The sequence below is a fragment of the Somniosus microcephalus genome, chromosome 5, assembly GCF_052327205.1.
Source record: "Somniosus microcephalus isolate GS21.2 chromosome 5, FLI_Smic_1.0, whole genome shotgun sequence".
NCBI lineage: Eukaryota > Metazoa > Chordata > Chondrichthyes > Squaliformes > Somniosidae > Somniosus > Somniosus microcephalus.
In genome coordinates, this window is record NC_140991.1 from 43,104,672 (window position 1) to 43,123,409 (window position 18,738).

Here is an 18,738-nt window from a genome sequence, read left to right on the forward strand (position 1 = left end):
CAGAATGTTGTTAAATGGATGGTGGAAGATGCTTGATTAAGTATAGTACTGCCAGTTGAGGGTAATGCAATGCAATGACTACCAGCAGCGTGGGAGACACACAGTACCCCTGTAAAATGGTGGATCAGAAGAGACTACCGGCAGCACTGGGGAGTCAGACTCCTGTTACAGGGGTATTGAGGTGTTCCGACTTCCGACAACGCCAAGAAGCCGAGTAGTGGCAGTTTGGAGAACTACCCCCACTGACTAACTCGGCCACCACGGGAGACTCGGACTCGGCAACATTGCTGGTTATTGAGGTGTTGTTTTCGGAGTGAGAATTTTGCCGGTTACAGGAAACTTTCGATTAACCAGCACCTAAATAACCAGAAATTTCGGTTAACCGGCAAAATTCAGGAGTAGGTTCCGGTAACTTTTATTACTTGCCTTCCTCCATGTGTTGCTGTGCAAGGGTGTGGCTGCAGCTGTTGCTAAGCTACAGAGACGCTTGCAACTTGTGGCCATTGTTTTGAGCCTGTTGGGGTTTGTTGCTTTTACTATAGCTTTCAGTTATCCGGAATTTTTGATGAACTGGCACCACGTCGGTCCCGTCGGTGCCGGATAAAAAAAAGTTTCCTGTGATAGAGAATTCCGTATATTTAGGTGCCGTTTAAACGAGAGTTTCCTGTATACAGCCCATCATTTCAAAGTTTGCAGACGACACAAAACTTGGAAATGTAGTATACAGTGAGGAGGATAGTAACAGACTTCAGGAGGACATAGACAGACTGGTGAAATGGGCAGACACATTGCAGATGCAATTTAATGCAGAGAAGTAAGAAGTGATGAATCTTGGTAGAAAAAACAGGAGAGATAATATAAACTTAATGGTACAATTTTAAAGGGGGATGTAGGAAGAGGGAGACCTGGAGGTGTAGGTACACAAACCTTGGAAGTAGATAAGACTTTTTTTAAAAAGCAAAAGGGATCCTTGCCTTTATAAACAGAGGTGTAGAGTACAAAAGCAAGGAAGTTTTGCTAAACCTTTATGAATCACTGGTTAGATCCCGAGCTGGAGTATTGTGTCCAATTCTGGACACCACACTTTAGAAAGGATGTTAAGGCCTTCGAGAGGGTGTAGAGGCGAATTACTAGAATGGTACTAGGGATGAGGGACTTCAGTTACTTGGAGAGACTAGAGAAGCTGGAGTTGTTCTCAGAGCAGAGAAGGTTAAGGGGCGATTTTAATAGAGGTGTTCAAAACCATGAAGGATTTTGATAGAGTAAATAAGGAGAAACTGTTTCCAGCGGTAGAACGGTCGGTAACCAGAGGACACAGGTAATTGGTAAAAGAACCAGAGAGGAGAATTTTTTGTACGCAGCGAGTTGTTCCAATCTGGAATGCACTGCCTGAAAAGGTGGTGGAAGCAGATTCAATAATAACTTTCAAAAGACAATTGGATAAATAATTTGAAAGGTAAAAATATTCAGGGCTGTAGGGAAAGGGGCGGGGGAGTGGGACTAATTGGACAGCTCTTTCAAAGAGCCGGCACAGGCCCGATGGACAAAATGGTCTCCTGTGTTGTACCATTCTATGATTCCAGTTGACTATTCTAAGGTGCCCAGTACTGGCCCAGTGGAACCACTAGCCTATACTCCTCACCCCCTATGGCAATGTAAGAATTAGAAATTATTGACAGACTGGGAAATGGTGTGAGCCTTTTATATGTGTATGCACAGCCACTGTATCACCCTGTATAAAATTATTTTTAATTTTTTTAAGAAAGGGTCCTTTGTGTTGGTTGGGATGTGCTAGATAGTAATACTCAAGTTTCTGGTAACTTTTTTGAAAATATGGGCGAGGTTTGCAAATTTATTATTGCCTGAACCCCATGATGTCTTGCTACCTTGAAATGAGCTCCAATCTGTGTTTTCTTTGTAATAGACACATATATCCAAAAATATTTGATAAATTACAATGATTATACTTTTTGATTTTAAAGTGAATCTACATTGGGCGAACCTGATTCATCATTGAGTGATTTTGTTTTGTTTCACGGCAAGTTGCAGGATAATAGTACATGAACTCTTAAATGTCTTGATGCTGTCTTTTTTGTTTGTTCTGAGAATAGGTACGTAAATACATGCTTAAAATAATCTGTCTCATGACATTGTATGCCTCCCTGGATCTGATTTCTCTCCCCCTCCCCTTCTATATTTGTACAAATATCATCAGACATTGTGTGTAGATGTTCCCACTGTGTATGTGTACAGAGTCGTCAACAACAACAACAACTTGTATTTATCTAGCACCTTTAACGTAGTAAAACATCCCAAGGCGCTTCACAGGAGCGTTATAAGACTACAAAAAAATTTGACACCGAGCCATTTGAAGGAGAAATTAGGGCAGATGACCAAAAACTTGGTCAAAAAAGTAGCTTTTTAAGGAGCGTCTTAAAGGAGGAAAGAGGTAGTGAGGCGGAGAGGTTTAGGCAGGGAATTCCAGAGCTTAGGGCCTAGGCAACAGAAGGCACGGCCACCAATGGTTGAGTGATTATAATCCAGGATGCTCGAGGGCAGAATTAGAGGAGTGCAGATATCTCGGCGGGTGGGGGGGTGCTGGAGGAGATTAGAGATAGCGAGGGATATCATTGAGATTTTTCATGCTGGGCACGGTATTGGTGAATCCAAATCCTATAGGTTTTATGTATCTACTCCTGGTTTAACGTGGCTGCATTCTGTCATCACCTTTGGGGAGGTTGGCAACTAGAAATGTAACTGGTGAAATAACAACAGAAAATGCTGGAAAAACTCAGCAGGTCAGGCAACATCCGTGGAGAGAAATTTGAGTTGACGTTTCGGGTCGAACCCTCCTTCAAAACTGGAAAGAAAAGAAAATAGATCGAAGGCAGGGCTGCGATCGGACAAAAGAAGTGAAAGAAACAAAAGAAGTAAAAGAGACAATAAAAGGTATTAGAAGCTGGACGAGATGGTAATATGCTGAGATTAGGTGTAAAGTGTACTGGCAGGGCAAGAGATAGCTGCCAGGTGTGAGAGAAACAAAAGGAAAAGGGGGGGAGAAAAGGAGTGGAAAAATTACAAGAAAAAATGTGTAATAGGGGCCGAGGTTATGATCTGAAATTGTTGAACTCGATATTGAGTCCGGAAGGCTGCAGAGTGCCTAATCGGAAGATGAGGTGCTGTTCCTCGAGTTTACGTTGAGCTTCTGTGGAACAATACAAGAGGCCAAGGACGGTGAGGTCCGAGTGGGAGTGGAGCGGTGAATTAAAATGACAGGCGACCGGAAGCTCGGGGTCACCCTTACGGACTGAACGGAGGTGTTCCGCAAAGCGGTCGCCCAATCTGCGTTTGGTCTCCCCAATGTAGAGGAGACCGCATCGTGAGCAGCGAATACAGTATACTAGATTGCGAGAAGTACAAGTAAATCGCTGTTTCACCTGGAAGGGGTGTTTGGGGCCCTGGACAGTGGGAAGGGGGGAGGTATAGGGGCAGGTGTTACATCTCCGCTTGCACGGGAAGGTGCCAGGCGAAGAGGAAGGGCTGTTTGGGGTGATAGAGGAGTGGACTGCGGTGTCTCGGAGGGAGCGGTCCCTACGGAATGCTGAAAGGGGAGGGGAAGATATGTTTGGTGGTGGGATCACTTTGGAGGTAGCGGAAATGCCGGAGGATGATCTGTTGAATGTGGAGGCTGGTGGGATGAAAGGTGAGGACAAGGGGAACCCTATCGTGGTTCCGGGAGGGAGGGGCAGGGGTGAGGGCAGAAGTGCGGGAGATAGAACTGACACAGTCGAGGGCAGTGTCAACCACGGTAGAGGGGAATCCTCGGTTGCGGAAAAAGAAAGAAATGTCGGAAGCACTGGTGTGGAAGGTGGCATCGTCGGGAGCAGATACGGCGAAGATGGAGAAACTGGGAGAATGGAATAGAGTCCTTACAGGAAGCGGGGTGGGAGGAAGTGTAGTCCAGGTAGCTGTGGGAGTCAGTGGGCTTGTAGTGAATATTGGTCGATAACCTATCCCCAGAGATGGAGACGGAGAAGTCGAGGAAGGGAAGAGTCAGAGATGGACCATGTGAAGGTGAAGGAAGGGTGGAAATTGGAGGCAAAGTGAATGAAATTGTCAAGTTCGGGGCGAGAGTAGGAAACGGCACCGATACAGTCATCAATGTATCGGAAAAAGAGGTGAGGGAGGGGACCCGAGGGACTGGAACAAAGATTGTTCCACATAGCCCACAAGAAGGCAGGCATAGCTAGGACCCATGCGGGTACCCATGGCAACACCTTTGATTTGGAGGAAATGAGTGGAGTTAAAGGAGAAGTTGTTCAATGTGAGAACAAGTTCAGCCAGGCGGAGGAGGGTGGTAGTGGATGGGGACTGGTCAGGCCTCTGTTCAAGGAAGAAGCGGAGCGCCCTCAGGCCATCCGGGTGGGGGATGGAGGTGTAGAGGGATTGTACGTCCATGGTGAAAAGGAAGCGGTTGGGGCCAGGAAACTGGAAACTGTTAAAGTGGCGGAGGGCGTCCGAAGAGTCGCGGATGTAGGTGGGAAGAGACTGGACAAGGAGAAAAGATGGAGAAAAGATAGAGTCAAGATAGGAAGAGATAAGAGATAATGTAACTGGTGAGTTGGGTGCGACGGGGAGGTAGGGTAGAATAACTGACTTCTAATCTCTTAGATTCTGGGGGGAAAAAACTGTGTGTTGCTATAAAGCACAGGTGGGACCTGCCTCAGCTTGGGCTTTTTATAAAAAAAAAAAAAAAAAAAAATTCCCAAAGTGACTCATTTACATGTCATTTTTAGTGGCAGTGGGTGCAACCATTCAACACATTTTCAGCCCCTAATTTTCTCCCATATATCAGCACTCCAGAAGTGAAAATGGATAAGTGACTCCAGCTGTTTGGACAGTTTCCACCATTATCACTACACCATCAGATAGGGAGTGCTGTTATGTGACCTGAGTTGGGAATTCCAGCAGATTCTTCACTCACCCCACCTCATCCCATCTCTATTTCTCCACCCCCCCCCCCCCCCCCGACCCTGATTTCTTCCATAACCAGAAACATGGCTGTGTCTGTTTCTAGGCAGCTCCTCGAGTCAAGACGAATTCTTTCCCAAGGCTGAACTCTGCTATTCTTAGCTTGTCGAATGGCTTGTGCTCCCTGGCTTCATCTGCTGTTTCAGCAAGCTTGTTTTGTTGCTGTTTGCCGGGTTTTGTCCAATCAGCTCTGCCAGGTTACGTTTCCAGTTCCAGTCAATTCTTCAAAGGGCATTTTTCCTCTCCCTCATTAAAGTCTCCTTACATAGTCCAATAAGTATGGCAGGGTTGGCAACAGTAAGGAAGCACTGGTCCAACATGCCCGGTTATATTTACCTATTGACTTTCCCCTATCTTCGGAAATGCATTTCCCTTCAAGTAATCTCTGCTTCTCCGTTAACGGCACAGTTCACAAAGCACTTTGTCCTTGTACTTCATACTAGTAAAAAAAAGAACTTGCATTTATATAGTGCCTTTCATGACCTAGGGACGTCCCAAAGCATTTTGCAGACAATGGCGTATTTTTGCGATGTAGTCACTGTTGTAATGTAGGAAACGTGGCTGCCAATTTCCCACAAACGGCAGTAAGATAAATGACCAGATACATTTTAGTGATGTTGGTTGAAGGATAAATATTGGCCAGGACATCTGAGAGGACAGACTCTTGGTGTAACGTCTCATCTGAAAAACGGCACTTGTGACAGTGCAGCACTCCCTCAGTACTGTACTCCAGTGTCTGCCTAGATTATGTGCTCAAGCCTCTGGAGAGGGGCTTGAGCCCACGACCACCTGACTCGGGCAAGAGTGCTGCCACTGAGCCACAGCTGACTCCATTGAATAAAATTTTTAGTAAAATAAAATTTATTAAAAAAGCTGTCATGGTATGTACATTGTGCCATAACATTTATTTCTGTTGATGTGTTGTGCTTGGGGGTACCAAGTTGAACCATGTTTACTTTGTATATTTGTGCAATACCAGTGTTTTAGTATTTTTACACCAGGTGCTACAGTTAAATACAGTGCATGCTGGTTTCAGTTATTTACAGTTGGTTTTCACTTTCAATGTTATATTGAACCCAACACTCTTCTAATCCCAGTATTGACCGAGAAACTGATTCGAAGTGCAAGCAACTAATAAACTCTGAATAATTCCTGTTTTAGCAATGTTCTAAATAAAACTGCTTATTACAACCATCATGGGAAATGTTGGCAATTAATTAATTGCATCCTGTTTAATTAGTTTTCTTTCTTTTGGCATTTGCAAAGCACTTAAGTTACAATTAAAGATCTGGGAATTAGTCCTTAGTCCTATCTTGCTATGCAGTTTGCTAATGTGTGCATTTGTTACTTTATTTTCTGCCTTATTACTGACTAGGCAATGGAAAGTTTAATCCACAGAATATCAAGTAACTAATAGATAATTATAATCCCACATTAGTTATGTTTTTATTAGACGCTACTCTTTGATTGATTGCAGTGGTCTCTGTGGTTTTTCCCTTAGGTTCATGTCTCGCCTTCACAGTATGCATCCAAAGGACGCCAATCGGCAGCTGGGCCTTGCGGTAAAAGACGGCCTGATTGTTGAAACACTGACTGTGGGCTGTAAGGGTTCAAAGGCAGGCATCGAGCAGGAAGGATATTGGCTACCGGGGGATGAGATTGTAAGCATTGTGATTATTTAGGACTGGCCACATGTACTCAGTTTAGTGGCTGTCGGAACCTGAAAATGATTATTTATCAAGCAAAAGAGCACACTTGCTTGGCAAGGATGTAAAATCATTGTGTATAGAACAGTAAAGCTGCATTATATTACAGTATAACTGTGTGGTTAAGAATCCTCTTCTGGAGGAGTGTGATTTATGAAACCGTGATCTGGTGTAAAATCAACAAGTACAGTAACACAGAGAAATAGTTCTGAATGTTTACTTAGACTGTGCCTACTCTCTTTAGGTCATCTGAAGTACATCATCCTGTGCAGTCGTATGTGATTTTACAACCCAAGTAAGCCTGCAAGATTGGTCACTAGTGCTGTAGGCACATCCTTGGAAACTCACGGTTTTCAGTGTTCAAGACAACTTCTAAAATACACATCAAGTAATAATTGACCATTTAGGAACATTTGGCTTAAATTCAATTTTTATTATTTAACAAAACATGAAAGTACTTTTACCTTTTTTAATAAATGGTGTATTTTTAAAAAAACACCTTTTTTTTGCCAAAATCTATCTTGTACTATACTGCAGCTTTAAATATTGTTTAACCCCAGTTACTGTTCGCTCCAAATAAGAAGTTGTTTGACACTGATAGGATTAAAAATTGCATGACATTTACCAGCGCCTTCCCAAGTCTGTTTTGTTGGCTTTTTGCTGATATTTTCTTTCAGCTTTAAAACCGTGTAATATGGAAAAGGACTGTAAGAATCTGTGATATAATGTTTGTCTTGATAGGTAATAGAGATCAGTATGGCCCCTGGTAGTAACCTAATTTTCCACTTGACGGATAATCAGTGCCGAGCAGTTTGAGACTTGTAGTGAGCTGCCTGCAGAGCTTTCGAGAAGTAACAGGCCATGTTCACACAGTCTGGACTTGGTGGCAATGCCAGTTGTTTAATTATCAGAGACAACACCAGATAGAATTTTCATTCTTTGACATGATTGCTTTAAAAAGAAATACCTAATTGGATGGGACAAGGATGCCAGGGTAATGGCCTCAAGCCTCTTAATTTGTAGGACAGCATTCCAAATTTATTGAACCACTTGCATGGGTAGAATTTCCGGTCATTGTGCACAGCACTGGCCAAGAAAATGCCTGCCTGGCAAATAGTCAAGTAGTTACATATTTCAATTTTATCTTTTAAAAACGCATATCGGGAAAGTTGTGCCCCAAAAGCAGTAAAAGCTAATCCGACCACTTCATTGCGAATTGCATTGCCCTACAGGGTGACAGACTGAATAGTATACATTTTTACTGGTCCTGGCCTGGTAATGTAGAAATGTTTCCAACCTTAGCGAAATAAAATTGCATGAAAGAATATTATTAAATTATTAAACTCTTTTGAGTGGGTCATTTTCTTTTGTTTGCTCCTCGCCTAGTTAAAAGTTGCAGAAGGAGTTTGAAGTTTAACTGTTGAGGCCATTCATCTTGCAGACCAGTGCTTTTGCTTCAATACGAAGCAGTTTCCTGGAGCTGATCTGACGACAGCACTAAAAGCAAGAGATACGAACCCACCTCCGGGAACTAGTTACACACGGCTTGGATTTTCCACTTGGTGCAGTATAACTGCGGCTTGTTACAACCCAGGTTTTCAAAGCTCCTTTTGCCTGCATTGAGCCTTTTTTGGGACCTTTTGTAAACTTCCATTTATAATGATGAGAGAGCTGATCGACCTATAGCTGATCATCCTACAGCTGACTCCTAATATAAGTGTCACTTGGAGGCTAGTGAGCAAGTTTTGCACGTGCGGAAGCATACAGACAGAAAACGGCTGGGGTGTGCCGGCCACATGCTACTTGTGCTTGGGTATCAGTGATATAATTGACCTTTTGCCTTTCTAGTCTTTAAAACTACATTTTAGCAAATTGTCTTCAGAATAATGGTTTTAACTATCCACTAACCAGGTTTTGCTGCTTTTACAGTACCTTGTTATTGCCACTTAGTGGTAGAAATCAGAACTGTTCCTGAGTTGGATTTTACTACCAGATTACCCCTCGTGTATACAATGGCCCAGAAATTTGGTTCGGGGGCTTCCCGCGGGTGCAAGCCCCCGACCTGCACTTACCTTGCGCGCCGGCCGTTGAGCTCTGGGCCTCTGTGGAATTCCGATCCGGGGCCTGGTCCAGCTGCCGGCGCGCAGTGCTTGCGTGTCCCAGGGGTGCAGTTAGTTCGATGCGTCCCCTGGGATCACGTGGGCCATGGGCAGCCAATCGGAGGAGGGAAAAGCTCATTCATAAGTCTTGACAGGAAGACCCGTCAAGACTTATAAATACTACTGCCCCAAAATAGCAGTAAACCTTCAAGTAAATTTTTTAAAAATCACACTTTTTAAATAAACTATAAATTACATTAAATAACTATTTTAAACAATAATTAAAATTTTTGAAAAAAATAATTTTATATTCTAATGGGGCTAAAAAATAAACTTGCCTTGCTTTAAAGTATTTAAAAATAATAAACCTGTGGAAAAAATGTTTTAATTTTAATTAATTGACCACTTACCTTGTAAAAAGCAGGCCTTACGCCTGCTTTTTAAATTTCTAAATTCTAAAGACTTACCCTCCCGGAGAAACCTGTATTTAAAAAAAAAAAAAAAAAGTAAGTTCAAAGTGCACGCGCAGACTCCCTTGCGTGCGCGTTCGACCTCTGAACCCCTTCGTTCAGAGGAACGGAAGTGCCGGTTTCCCGCGCATGCAGGAAACCGGCACTTCCATCGGGCCGACGCATGAGTACCCCATGTGTGCTCACCCGTGGAGACCTGAATTTCTGGGCCAATAAAAGCCTAGGCAAAATGGAAGCATGTTTGAACAAGTGGTGAACTTCAGTCCAAACTAAGGAATCGTGTTATCGTTCAGTGCTAACTTAAATTTGGTACAAGTTTGTAATTGCAGCATCTGTATATTTCCAAAGTAAAATGTTACTTTCCAGTGGTGTGTGGAGGCTGTTGCAAATAGCAAGCTATCTTTAAAGTGGCACCTTGCAACTAGTGTTATAATGTTTATCATTTTAATGCTGCCCTGACTACCTTACCACTGGCTTCCACCCTATTTCCCCATATGTGCCTCTATCCATTATTAAAACATAAAAATGTTTTATCTTGTAATGGGTTGGCTTTAGCTTGGTTACTGTAAATTACACTTCTGTTTCTTTCCATTGTAGGATTGGAATGCAGAAAGCCATGACTGGTATTGCATGGAATGTCACATGGCAGGAGAGGTCCTAACTTGTGATTCCTGCTTCCGCGTGTACCACCCAAAATGTCTTCCCGATGAATTCAGGCCACACGACAGTAACTCACATTGGCAGTGCCAAGTGTGCAGGGTGAGTGCAATTGTTCTTAATTAATTTGCAGATGTTTAAAATGTAAATGTAGCACATTTACAAACCATGCACTTAAGTTTTTTCAATCCTAGTCTAGTCATCATGTAACATTTATGCAGATACAAGTTAAAAAATGTTATGTTTCAATTATGATGTTTGGTATCATGTGTACACGTTAACCATTCTACATAAATAGCTTTGCTTTGTAGCTATATAAAATGAGAGCAGTGACTCGCCGAGAGGACATGCGTTTGAACCCTAGTTCCCCGATGGGGGTGGTTGAAGGCAGGGGGTACTAACTCTGAAAGTTGCCATTTTCAGACTGCTTCAGTACACTTGCTGGTGGAAGAACTTGAGTGGCACTGATCATATCAGTAGAGATGTCCATTATTTGCACTTCTCTTGCTTGCTGAGCAAGACGGATAGAGTGAATGCAAAGGATTGATTTGAGAGGATAGAGCTATACTACTGATTTAATATTGCTTGTACCTGAATTCAGAATGATACAGGCTGGCAATGTTCCCGCTAAGCCGCGCAGGCTGCTCACCGGCTTTTATATTGTAGGTACCATGCAGGCGTAAAGATTTGAATGGGTCGCGCATTGGGGGAGGCAGGCCGCGCAGGAGACCGTGCAGCTTGCGGGGGGCATTGCAGACTGGTTGAATTAACGCCGTTAAATACAGTTCTTGTGCATATATTGTAATTTGGAAAACAGGTGTAACATTTTATTGCTGCATTTCATAATTGGCAATCTGGGCTCTTGTGGTACCAAAATGTGATTATTGTTCCCATATCTGGGGTGGTTATTTGAACATCACTTTCTCCCTCCTAGGCAGGATGCAATAAAGTTTGTAATCTTGTAGGCAAACAAAAATCCCAAAGAATGTTCAGCCTTGCTTGTTGGCAGTTTGCATTCTACAGAGCCAGTCTCCATCTAGTGATGGTTTATTGTTTGGCAGGCTGCAAAGAAAATGCATTTCTTGCTCCCGAGACCTCTAATCCAAAGCCAAGTCGACCTATGAAGTAGTGTAAAACAATGTCTTACAGGAATAGGAGTTGATCCATTCATGTAATATTCAAAGTTTCAACAACTTGCCTTCAATGTAGAAAAGCATCCCAAGGCATTTCAGACATATAAAGGGGTTTTAAAAAAAAAAGGACACTGAGCCAAAGAAGGGAGATTAGGAGACAGGAGATTTTAAAGAGGGCCTCAAAGAAGGTGGAAAGGTAAAGGAGGGGGTGTCGGTAGAGAATTCTACAGCATGGGGCCTAGGTGGTTGAAGGCATAGTCACCAATGGTGAGATGAAGCCGGTGGGGGGAGGGGGAAGAGATGAAGAAGAGATTGCAGTTAGAAGAATGGAGAGTTTGGTGTTGGTGCTGTAGGCTGGAGGAGGGTACAGAGATGGGGCAGGGTGGCCACGATGAGAATTAAACATTAGGATGAGGATTTTCAATTTTGACGTTAAGATGGAAACCCACTGTGGATTAATGAGGACAGGAGTGAGGGACGAGCAGGACTTGTGACAAGATAGGATACAGAGCAGAGTTTCGGATAAGCTAAAACTTATGGAGGGGGCTGGATGCGAGTGCATGGGATAAATCGAGTCTAGGCATAACCATGGCATGGGTGGGGGTTTCAGCTGAGGAAGGGGCAGAGGTGGGTGATGTTTTGTCAATGGAAGTAGGCGATTTTTGTGAAGAAGATCTATGGGGTGCGATGTTCATCTGAGGGTAGACTGATGTCAGACAAGCAGTCCTCAGCATATGTGGCAACTGACCCCTTTTCTGTGGATAATGTCTGCAGGAAGCTGCATGTAGAGGAGGGGGCTAAGGATGGATCTTTGGGGGGGACACCTGAGGTGACGATAAGGGTGTGGAATGTGATGCCATTGGTAGAGATCGTCTGACTATCATATGATGGGCAAGAGTGGATCCAATACGAGGCCAGTCCCCATGAGTTGGATAGCGAAGGAGAATCGTTGAAGCAGGAATGTGTGGTCAATCTCAAGGCTGCAGAATGGTTGAGGAGGAATAATGCACCACAGTCACAGAGAATGTTGTCGTGACTTAGGTTAAGGGTGTTTTAGTGCTGTGGGAAGGGTGGAAACCTGAATGGAGAGATTTAAACAGCCACTTGCAGGTGAGGTGAATCTGGCAGGTGATGGCATAGTCAAGGATTTTGGAGAGAAAAGGGAGGATGGGATGGGAGTTATAAGAACATAAGAAATAGGAGCAGGAGTAGGCCAATCGGCCCCTCGAGCCTGCTCCACCATTCAATAAGATCATGGCTGATCTGATCCTAACCTCAAATCTTCTATCACTCTGCATCCACCCGAACCCATGTGATCTCCCGGGAGAGGCGAAAAACCAGATAAAGACCCAATGGCCAATTTGGGAGAAAAAAATCTGGGAAATTCCTCTCCGACCCATCTAGGCGATCGAAATTCTTCCAGGAGATCACTCTGTCCCTATATTTTCTACAGTACTTACCTTCTGTAAAGGCGATCTCCACCCCAGCCAGGAACAGGAATAAAACCATCTCCTGAAATCTAACACAGAATTAGAACACAGTAGGAGCAGAACAAGGCTACACGGCCCCTAGGCCCACTCCACTATCCACAGGGCCATGACCATTCCGAACCTAGACTCATGTCCAATTTCCTGCCCGCTCCCCGTAACCCTTAATTCCCTTTACTTCTAGGAAACTATCTATTTCTGTTTTAAATTTATTTAATGATGTAGCTTCCACAGCTTTCTGGGGCAGCAAATTCCACAAACCTACCACCCTCTGAGTGAAGAAGTTTCTCCTCATCTCAGTTTTGAATGAGCAGCCCCTTATTTTAAGATTATGCCCCCTAGTTCTAGTTTCACCCATCATTGGGAACATCCTCACCGCATCCACCCGATCAAGCCCCTTCACAATCTTATATGTTTCAATAAGATCGCCTCTCATTCTTCTGAACTCCAATGAGTAGAGTCCCAATCTACTCAACCTCTCCTCATATGACCACCCCCTCATCCCCGGGATTAACCGAGTGAACCTTCTTTGTACTGACTCGAGAGCAAGTATGTCTTTTCTTAAGTATGGACACCAAAACTCTATGCAGTATTCCAGGTGCGGTCTCACCAATACCTTGTACAACTGCAGCAATACCTCCCTGTTTTTATATTCCATCCCCCTAGCAATAAAAGCCAACATTCCATTGGCCTTCTTAATCACTTGCTGCACCTGCATACTAACTTTTTGAGTTTTGAGTTATCTGGATCAAGGGTGTTTTTTTTTTATTGAGTGGGGGGGTGGTGATAGCAGTTTTGAAAGGGAGAGTGACGATGTCTGAGGAGAAGGAACCATTTACAATGTCGGCTCGCATGGGTGCCAGGGGGGGGGAAGTTGTTTTGTCAGACGTTTAGTGTGAATGGGATCGTGGGAGCAGGTCATGTGGATGAGATGAGCTTGGAGAGGAAGTGATGGGAGATGGGCGGGAAATCGGAGTGAGATAGAGGTTCAAGGCTACAATAGGTAGACACTGGGGGATACTTGGATTAGTGGGCAAGGGTAAGGGATGGAAACATCAGAGCCAGCTAAAGAGGTAGTCTACCTTGGTGACGAAGAAATCCATACGCTCCTTGCATTTGTTAGCGGTGAGGGTGGGAAAAGTCAGTGGTTTAAGGAGGTGGTTTATAGTAGAGAAAAGGAACCGGGGGGGTTATCTTTTTTCATTCATGGATGATCCCAAGTAGTTTTGGCGCAATACAGCAAGGCCCAGAAGAGCTTCATTATAGGTAAGCCACATCTAGTGATGGATCAGCTGATGCCACTTGTGCATCAGGTACGATCAAGTTTGCACCCCTCGGACTCTAGAAGATAGGGGTGTCGTACCTGGGGAATGGTTGAGATGGGTACAGGTATTGCTGGGGACAAATCCATTGAAGGTGGAGTTGAGGGAATGGTTAAGAAAATCGGCAGCTGCAGAGCTATTGTGGCAAATGGAAGGCCAAGGGCTGGGCTGTTGGGAGTTTGAGTGTGCAGTTAGCAACTTGAGGAAAGAGGGATTTTTTCAGGGGTGGATGCAGAAGGAAGTGGGGTTGAAAGAGGGTGGAAATATGTGAGTGGTGAATTTGAAGATGGTGACATTGAAGGAATGGCCATTAATATGGATGGGAGAGTTTATATGAAGATTTAGGGAGGACAGGATGGTGGTGAATTTGGAGAAGAGGGTAAGTGGAGCTTGCAAAGAAAATGGTAATCACTGGGAATGACTTGTCACTCGGTGTAGAGACTGACTTAGGAAAGAAGTGGGGTTATCTCTGGGAGAAACTCAGGCTGGGGCTTGGGAGGTGGGGTGGTGAAATGAGAGAGGGGTGGAACAGGGTGAAGTGCTTGGAGGAGTCGGGGTAGAGTCTATGCTGTGATATTGTTATGCCCTTTTTGTGACTTTCAAGGACTGCATAATTGCAGAGATTGTATCTGGGGACTGGAGAGTGAATCAGTGAATTGTAGAAGTCAGTAGCAGGGGGCAAATGTTCAAGAACAGTTCATGAGACAGTATTCGTCCAAATACCATAGAAGCTGTTTGGAGAAGTTGGCGTAGTATTGGAGCAATAGGTCATGCCTCGGTAATCTACTAGAGTTCTTTGTGGAGGTAACTTTTTTACTCGGTTTATGGGATGTGGGCGTCGCTGGCAAGACCAGCATTTATTGCCCATCCCTAATTGCCCTTGAGAAGGTGGTGGTGAGCCGCCACCTTGAACCGCTGCAGTCCGTGTGGTGAAGGTACTCCCACAGTGGTGTTAGGGAGGGAATTCCAGGATTTTGACCGTGACAATGAAGGATCGGCGATATAATTCTAAGTCACTATGGTGTGTGACTTGGAGGTGGTGGTGTTCCCATGCACCTGCTGCCCTTGTCCTTCTAGGTGGAAGAGGTCGCGGGTTTGGGAGGTGCTGCCGAAGAAGCCTTGGTGAGTTGCTGCAGTGCATTTTGTAGATGGTACACACTGCAGCCACGGTATGCCGGTGGTGGAGGGAGTGAATGTTTAAGGTGGTGAATGGGGTGCCAATCAAGCGAGCTGCTTTGTCCTGGATGGTGTCGAGCTTCTTGAGTGTTGTTGCAGCTGCACTCATCCAAGCAAGAGGAGAGTATTCAATCACACTCCTTACTTGTGCCTTGTAGATGGTGGCCTTGTAGATGGTGGAAAGGCTTTGGGAAGTCAGGAGGTGAGACATTTGCCGTAGAATACCTAGCCTCTGACCTGCTCTTGTTGACAGTATTTATGGGGCTGGTCCAATTAAGTTTCTGGTCAATGGTGACCCCCAGGATGTCGATGGTGGGGGATTCGGCGATGGTAACGCCATTGAATGTCAAGGGGCGGTGGTTAGACTCTCGCTTGTTGGAAATAATCATTGCCTGCCACTTCTGTGGCACAAATGTTACCTGCCACTTATTAGCCCAAGCCTGAACGTCGTCCAGGTCTTGTTGCATGCGGGCATGGACTGCTTCATTATCTGAGGAGTTGTGAATGGCACTGAACATTGTGCAGTCATCAGCGAACATCCCCATTTTTGACCTTATGTTGGAGGGCAGGTCATTGATGAAGCAGCTGCAGATGGTTGGGCCGAGGGCTTTGTCCTGAGGAACTCCTGCAGCGATGTCCTGGGGCTGTGATGATTGACCGTCGACCACCACAACCATCTTCCTTTGTGCTAGGTATTTGAGGATGTAACTGGTAGAATAGATAAGGGAGAACCAGTGGATGTGGTGTATTTGGACTTTCGGAAGGCTTTCGATAAGGTCCCGCATAAGAGATTAGCGTGCAAAGTTAAAGCACATGGGATTGGGGGTAAGGTACTGACTTGGATAGAGAACTGGTTGGCAGACAGGAAGCAAAGAATTGGAATAAACGGGTATTTCTCCGAGTGGCAGGCAGTGACTAGTGGGGTACCGCAGGGATCGGTGCTAGGACCCCAGCTATTCACAATATATATTAATGATCTAGACGAGGGAACTAGATGTAATATCTCCAAGTTTGCAGACGACACAAAGCTGGGTGTGTTGTGAGGAGGATGCCAAGAAACTCCAGTATGATTTGGACAGGTTGGGTGATTGGGCAGATGCAGTATAATGTGGATAAATGCGAGGTTATCCATTTTGGTGGCAAAAACAGGAAGGCAGATTATTATCTGAACGGCAGTAGATTGGGAGAAGGGGAAGTGCAACGAGACATGGGTGTCCTTGTGTACCAGTCGCTGAAGGTAAGCATGCAGGTGCAGCAGGCAGTTAAGAAGACAAATGGTATGTTGGCCTTCATAGTGAGAGGATTTGAGTGCAGGAGCAAGGATGTCTTGCTTCAGCTGTACGGTGCCTTAGTGAGACCACACCTTGAGTATTGTGTGCAGTATTGGTCGCCTTATCTGAAGAAGGATGTTCTTACCATGGAGGGAGTGCAGCGAAGATTCACCAGGCTGATACCTGGGATGGCAGGAATGACGTACGAGGAGAAATTGTGTCAATTGGGCTTATACTCACTGGAGTTTAGAAGATTGAGAGGGGATCTCATCGAAACCTCTAAAAATTCTGTCCGGTCTGGACAGACTAGATGCAGAAAGGATGTTTCTGATGGCCGGGGAGTCCAGAACCAGGGGTCATAGTCTAAGGATAAGGGGTAAGCCATTTAGGACTGAAATGAGGAGGAATTTCTTCACCCAGAGAGTGGTGAACCTGTGGAATTCTCTGCCACAGAGGGCGGTGGAGGCCAGTTCATTAAATATATTCAAGAAAGAGTTGGATATATTTCTTAAGGCTAAAGGGATCAAGGGATATGGGGAGAAGGCAGGGACAGGGTACTGAATTTGAATGATCAGCCATGATCTCATTGAATGGCGGAGCAGGCTCGAAGGGCCGAATGGCCTACTCCTGCTCCTATCTTCTATGTTTCTATGAGGAGAGATTGGGTCGATTGGGCTTATATTCGCTGGAGTTCAGAAGAATGAGAGGGGATCTCATTGAAACGTATAAAATTCTAACAGGACTAGACGCAGGAAGGATGTTCCCGATAGCGGGGGAGTCCAGAACCAGGGGTAACAGTCTAAAGATAAGGGGTAAGTCATTTAGGACAGAGATGAGGAGGAATTTCTTCACCCAGAGAGTGTGAACCTGTGGAATTCTCCACCACAAGGCAGTTGAGGCCAATTCATTAAATATATTCAAGAAGGAGTTAGATATATTTCTTAAGGCTAAAGGGATCAAGGGATATGGGGAGAAACCAGGGACAGGGTACTGAATTTGTCTGATCAGCCATGATCTCATTAAATGGCGGAGCAGGCTCGAGGGGCCGAATGGCCAACTCCTGCTCCTATCTTCTATGTTTCTATGTATGACTCCAGCCAGTGGAGTGTTTTCCCCCTGATTCCAATTGACTTCCGTTTTACTAGGGCTCCTTGATGCCACATTCGGTCAAATGCTGCCTTGATATAAAGGGCAGTCACTTTCACCTCACCTCTGGAATTTAACTCCTTTGTCCATGTTTGGACCAAGGCTGTAATGAGGTCGGGAGCCGAGTGGTCTTGGCGGAACTCAAACTGGGCATCAGGGAGCAGTTATTGGTGAATAAGTGCCGCTTGATAGCACTGTCGATGACGCCTTCCATCACTTTGCTGATGATTGAGAGTAGACCGATAGGGGCGGTAATTGGCCAGATTGGATTTGTCCTGCATTTTGTGGACAGGATTTACCTGGGCAGTTTTCCACATTGTCGGATAGATGCTGGTGTTGTAGCTGTACTGGAACAGCTTGACTAGAGGCGCGGCTAGTTCTGGAGCACAAGTCTTGAGTGATGTAATTTTATTTATTGATGTGGGCGACACTGGCAAAGCTGCATTTATTGCCCATGCTAATTATCCTGACAATGTGGTGAGCCGTCTTTTTAAACTGTTGCAGTCCTTGTGATGATTGTGCTCCCAAGATGTTTTTAAGTAGGGAATTGCAGAATATTGACCCAGTGATGATGAAGGTACAATAATGTATATCAAAGTCAAGATAGCGTGTGACTTGGAGAGGAATCTAGAGGTGATGGTGCTCCTACGATATTGCTGCTCTGCGCCTTCTCATTGTAGAGGTCACAGCGGGCGGAAGTGTTATTAAGCTTGGCAAGTTGCTTCAGTGTATCCGAAGGTTGTATTCTCTGCAGCCATGTGGAGGGGCTGGATGTTGAATACAATGGCAGGGGTGCAGATCAAGCAATCTGCTCTCACCTGAGTGGTTTCAAGTTTCTTGTGTGTTGTGGGTGTACCCATCCAGGCAAGTAATAATTATTCCATCACACTCTGGACTTGAGTCTTGTAAATGGGGGATAGGCTTTGAGGGGGTCAGGAGATGAGCCACTTATTGCAGAATAACCAGTCTTGACCCTGGTTTTTCTAGCCACGATGTTGAGAAGCCTGGTCAAATTAAGCTTCCGGTCAGCGGTGACCACAAAGATGTTGATGCTAGAGGACTTGGCGGTAGTGGTACCATTGAAAGTCAAGTAGATGGCTGGCTTTCTCTTTGAGAGGGCCATTGCCTGGCACTTATGTGTGATGCAAATAGTCAGACCAATCCTGAATGGTGTCCAATGGATGCTGTAGGCTAGCATGGCCACCTTCAATATCGGACGTTTTGAATGGAACTGAACACT

At 44.8% G+C, this 18,738-nt stretch overlaps 1 protein-coding gene across 4 annotated transcripts in view; it reads left to right on the plus strand.

Annotated features, from left to right (window-relative positions):
- zmynd11 (zinc finger, MYND-type containing 11) overlaps positions 1 to 18,738 on the plus strand; it is a 182,546-nt gene that overhangs the window by 89,345 nt on the left and 74,463 nt on the right. For 3 of the 4 annotated variants that reach the window (XM_085987572.1, XM_085987571.1, XM_085987573.1), the window contains 2 exons: positions 6,533 to 6,692; positions 9,904 to 10,065. In XM_085987572.1, coding sequence (XP_085843698.1) covers positions 6,533 to 6,692; positions 9,904 to 10,065 — 322 coding nt within the window. Of the gene's footprint in view, positions 1 to 6,532; positions 6,693 to 6,979; positions 7,033 to 9,903; positions 10,066 to 18,738 lie in introns of those variants that run through there. The other variant, XM_085987574.1, reaches the window with a different exon arrangement.